This window comes from Dendrobates tinctorius, unplaced genomic scaffold (genome assembly GCF_039654945.1).
Source record: "Dendrobates tinctorius isolate UK_male_01 unplaced genomic scaffold, ASM3965494v1 ptg000104l, whole genome shotgun sequence".
Taxonomy (NCBI): Eukaryota; Metazoa; Chordata; class Amphibia; order Anura; family Dendrobatidae; genus Dendrobates; species Dendrobates tinctorius.
Window position 1 is genome coordinate 2,469,370 of NW_027361772.1, and position 4,464 is coordinate 2,473,833.

The 4,464-nt window shown below is 43.3% G+C and overlaps 1 protein-coding gene across 1 annotated transcript; it reads left to right on the forward strand.

Annotated features, from left to right (window-relative positions):
* Positions 1–1,117: 1,117 nt before the first annotated feature.
* NKX3-1 (NK3 homeobox 1) lies at positions 1,118–4,236 on the forward strand. Its single transcript, XM_073588591.1, has 2 exons — positions 1,118–1,436; positions 3,068–4,236. The coding sequence occupies exons 1-2, from the start codon at positions 1,208–1,210 to the stop codon at positions 3,481–3,483; spliced, it is 645 nt and encodes a 214-aa protein (XP_073444692.1). The 5' UTR covers positions 1,118–1,207; the 3' UTR covers positions 3,484–4,236.
* The last annotated feature ends 228 nt before the right edge of the window (positions 4,237–4,464 follow it).

Below are 4,464 nucleotides of genomic sequence, written 5' to 3' on the forward strand. Positions count from 1 at the left end.
GATAGATATGAGAGAGATAGATAGAGATAGAGAGATATAGAGATAGATAATAGATATAGAGATAGATATAGAGATAGATTCATAGATAATAGATATAGAGATAGAGAGATCGATAATAGATAGATATAGAGATAGATAATAGAGAGATAGAGAGATAGATATAGATAATAGATATAGAGATAGATAGAGATAAATAATAGAGAGATAGAGAGATAGATATGAGAGAGATAGATAGATACATAGATAATAGATAGAGAGATCGATAATAGATAGATACATAGATAATAGATAGAGAGATAGATAATAGATAGAGAAGCAAACTCATGCAAAATATTAGACAAAGGTTCTACTGATGTGAGACTGTATGGGCTGATTAAAATCCGTTTCCAAATAATTTTTTGGGGGATTTGCATACAAGAAACTTTGGTATAAAGCTTGGAGGCTTCCACCCAATTTTACATGAAAAGTGCTGTTTTTATTTTTCTATTGATAAATAAAAAAAAAAACGAATGGAAGCAGCAACCCAATGAAAGTAAAAAAAATGGACTTTATTCCCCAGATCCAGGTGAGGTTTCAGCGTCTCATTTGAAGTAGTTTGTCGAACAAATAGTGATAGATCCATAATAGATCGGTATTTATTAGAGAGAGATGTAGTTGTAATAGATATGAAATAGGAATATAGATATAATCCATGGATCTATGTGACCAGATGATCGTCAGCTGCAGAGGTGACTCATTAACCCTTAATATCCCCCGCTCTACTCTGTGAAGTGCTGAGCAGACGATCATTTCACAGTTCAGGTTGGACGATAAACCATGACTCCTACACTGCAGATCTGTCAGATGGTCGGCCGATCTCGGGACCCGGCGGCGATCTCTCTCCTTCCTCTGCCGGTGCTGCTGTATCTTCCGGATCTCCCAGGATCCCTGCCACAACGGCACCGGGAGAGGAGACCGGGGCGCACGGTCAGCCAGGTGGTGCCGGCACAGGGATCTGCCTGCCCTACAGATGGGAGGGGTGTGAGCTCAGCCAATGAGAAGTTACACAGGGGTGTGAGCTCAGCCAATCACAGGCCAGGAGACGAGCGCCCCAGGGATATATAGTGTGAGAGTTTGGCGCAGATGGAGACAGTCGCTTGCTCTGTGTTTTGGGGATGCGGTAACCTGAGGAGGACACCTGGACTATTCCTTCTCTCTCATCTTCTGGATGTCACAGTCACCCACTGGAGACATGGCTCTCCCCACTAGGCCTCTGACATCCTTCCTCATCCAGGACATCCTCTCAGATCTGGGCTGCAAAACCAAAGAAAGACACATAGGAGTCCAACCTGAAGACCAAGAGGAGGAATCTTCAGGAGCCATCACTGCCCAGACAGAGACCTCAGAGGCTGATGGAACCAAAGCTCATGACTCAGTGGACACCAATCTAATAACAGGTAAGGAGGGACAGCTCTAGGTGAAGTGCTGGGACTTGTAGTTCTACAAATAGTGACTAGTCTGCAGTGCAGGACATCACTCTCAGCCACAGACCAGATGATTTTCCAGCAGCTCCTGTGTTACTCCACTATCTTGCACCAGTGTCTCACTCCCACCATGTGTTTCCCACCAGTCCCAGGTTTACTTGTCTGTTTTTACAGGTTAAATGAACCTGAACAGGGCAGAGGGGTCATTGCTAACTCAGCAGTGTCTGTGACGACCCCTCCCTGCCACACACAGACCCTCTGATGACTGCATCATTGCATAGGACTGGCGGATTCATTTGGAACATCACTTAGTATTAATGCCGCCATAGAATCAAAGATGCGACCCCCCCCCCCACATGATGAATTTCAGTAGGGTGGGATTTCAGTGAGGATTGTTCTTGCTGATGAGTTCCAGACCCTTCCAAAGAAACACAGATGATCGATAATTAAGAAAGAATAATTAGAAAGCCAGGAATATGGAGGGGGCTAAAAACATCAAGACCGCTGGGTTCAAAAAAGGATCCGATTTTCATCCATATCGTCATGCGTCTGCACCCACGTGCCCATTTTTTTACATCTATATTTGTACATCGACATTTTAAAATGCAGATGATCCAATGCAGTCTTTATATGAATAGTGGAAACGTATCCGTAAAAATTGGATGTCCCATTTTTTCTTTTTGTGTTCACTCAGACTTGTATAAACGAGTCTCCTCCGAAATACTGAGGAGAATAGGCCATGCTGCAGGGTTTTCTCATATGAACACTCGGTCATCGGAGCAGCCCTATTTGCCCGATTTAATAACATTGACTTGCATGACTAAGTGCGATCCAAATATTGGATACAAACTGAGCAGGCTGCGATTCTTTTTTTTGGACATGTGCACAGCCTCGTAGAACAACATTGGTCCGAGTGCAATCCAAGATTTTGTCGAAAATACCATCGCCTGTAGTTTCCGCTAATGGATGTGCTGCTGGTTATAGTTCTTTGTAATACTTCAGATTGCAGCAAAATATTAATCCAAAATTGAACTGTCCAATATCGGGCACACATGCATTTAATGAATACATTTAAACCAGTGCCTTAGTGGGGTCCATATGCCTCTCTGCCACCTGAAAAGTCACCAGTATTTGACATTCCGCATCAGGCTAGGATCACACAACCGTATTTTCTCTAATCCGAGAAAATCGATCCGATTATGCTAATCACTTTCTGATCGGAGTGTCAGCACAACGGGATCCGATTTTCTTGGATGAGGAGAAGATGGGAAAGAAATGTCTCCATTCTGTCAGTCTGTGAAAATCGGATTGCACTCAGATGTCATGCAAGTGCAGTCCACTTTTCTTCAACGGACTCCTTCACTTACATGGCTGCACGTGATCTGATTAATGAATGCAAATTGTGTAAGCTGCAATTTTTTTTCTCAGACATGTGCTAAATAATATTGGTCCGAGTATGTTCCGGCGTTTTGTCAGATCGCACTTGGACCGAAAATACACACGAGCCGTTATTATGATTTGTGAGTATTGATGAAAATGGCGAATGCAGACATCTCTGTAACTCGGTAGTTTAGTTCTTGAATTTTCCATCTATTCCCCTACAGATGATCACAAGGTTGAGCATATGGACCACGTGGCTCCTCAACGACCATCACGCGAAGAGGAAAAAGTAGACAAACAGCCTCCGAAAAGGTCGCGAGCCGCCTTCTCCCATTCCCAAGTCATAGAGTTGGAAAGAAAGTTCTCCAACCAAAAATACCTCTCAGCTCCTGAAAGAGCTCAGTTGGCCAAGAGCCTGAAGCTGACGGAGACCCAAGTCAAGATATGGTTTCAAAATCGTAGATATAAAACCAAAAGAAAGCAGCTAGCCACTGACCTGGAGGATCTGGATAAGACTTCTCTCCCTGCGCTATGTCGGGATGGAGAGCTAAGCCGGAGCTCTCTAATGAGCCTCTACCAGAACTACCACTACTACCCGTACCTATATTACCTGGCCGGGTGGCATCCACCTCTCTGGTGATCTCAGGGACCAAACGTAGAGACTATGAAATTATAATATATTTTTTATTAATTACTTTTCATGTAATGATTCCAGGTGGGATATTGTGTTTTGATTGATGCCATCAAGTGTCAGGCGATTGGGGCAATTCTAGGTGTTTCTTTGGTGTCCAGCTTTAGGGTTTGGGTAGGACAGGTGGTACAGAGGTTGGTAGCCTTGCATGGACCACTGAATGGTAATATTTGCTGAAGGTCAACCCCTTGTACTGTATGGTTTAGGGGGAGAGCCTGACGAGGGCCGGCTTAGCCTCGGTAGGGGATCGGGTATTACCACGCTCATGGTAAGAAGTGCTGGCCTGTATCAGGTACATATTTAATTATTCTGTTATATTTGGCATGTTGCATTTTCTATGATGATATAAGTGCCCTTATAATCTATTAAAGCAAAAGTGACTCCAATCCATGGCTCTAATAGCGAACGTCCATAATCAGAGTCATCCTTCACCTTCTTCAGACCTTTTATTGACAACGTTCTGTACATGGGGGATCCACATTTGTGAGAGTAGAAGCCTCTCTATGCACCTCACCAAATACGGTATTCCTAGGTCCGTGTAAGTTATTTGTATAGTAGGGTGGTAAAAGGCAGCGACTACACGTGTCCCCAGGAAAAACCGCGCCAAAGGATCTCTGAGCAATTCCAACAAAATCCATTTATGGCAAAATCCTGGAAAATATGTTTATCACTCTGCTAAGAGCCCCCCCAATACACTCTAATGGAGGTTATCATGGCACAGGACCCCATTTGTTCTAAAAGTTGCACTTTCTTTTTATGATCATGAAAACCCTAAAACCTAATATGAATTTGTTCAATTGTCTCCTGCAAAAACAAACATCAACAATTAGAAGGGGTGGGGGGGTAAGAGAACTACTCCCCTTATGGACAAATACATCTGTAACTTACAATTAGGATCCCTAACCCAATAATTGTTCATAGTAGGATCAC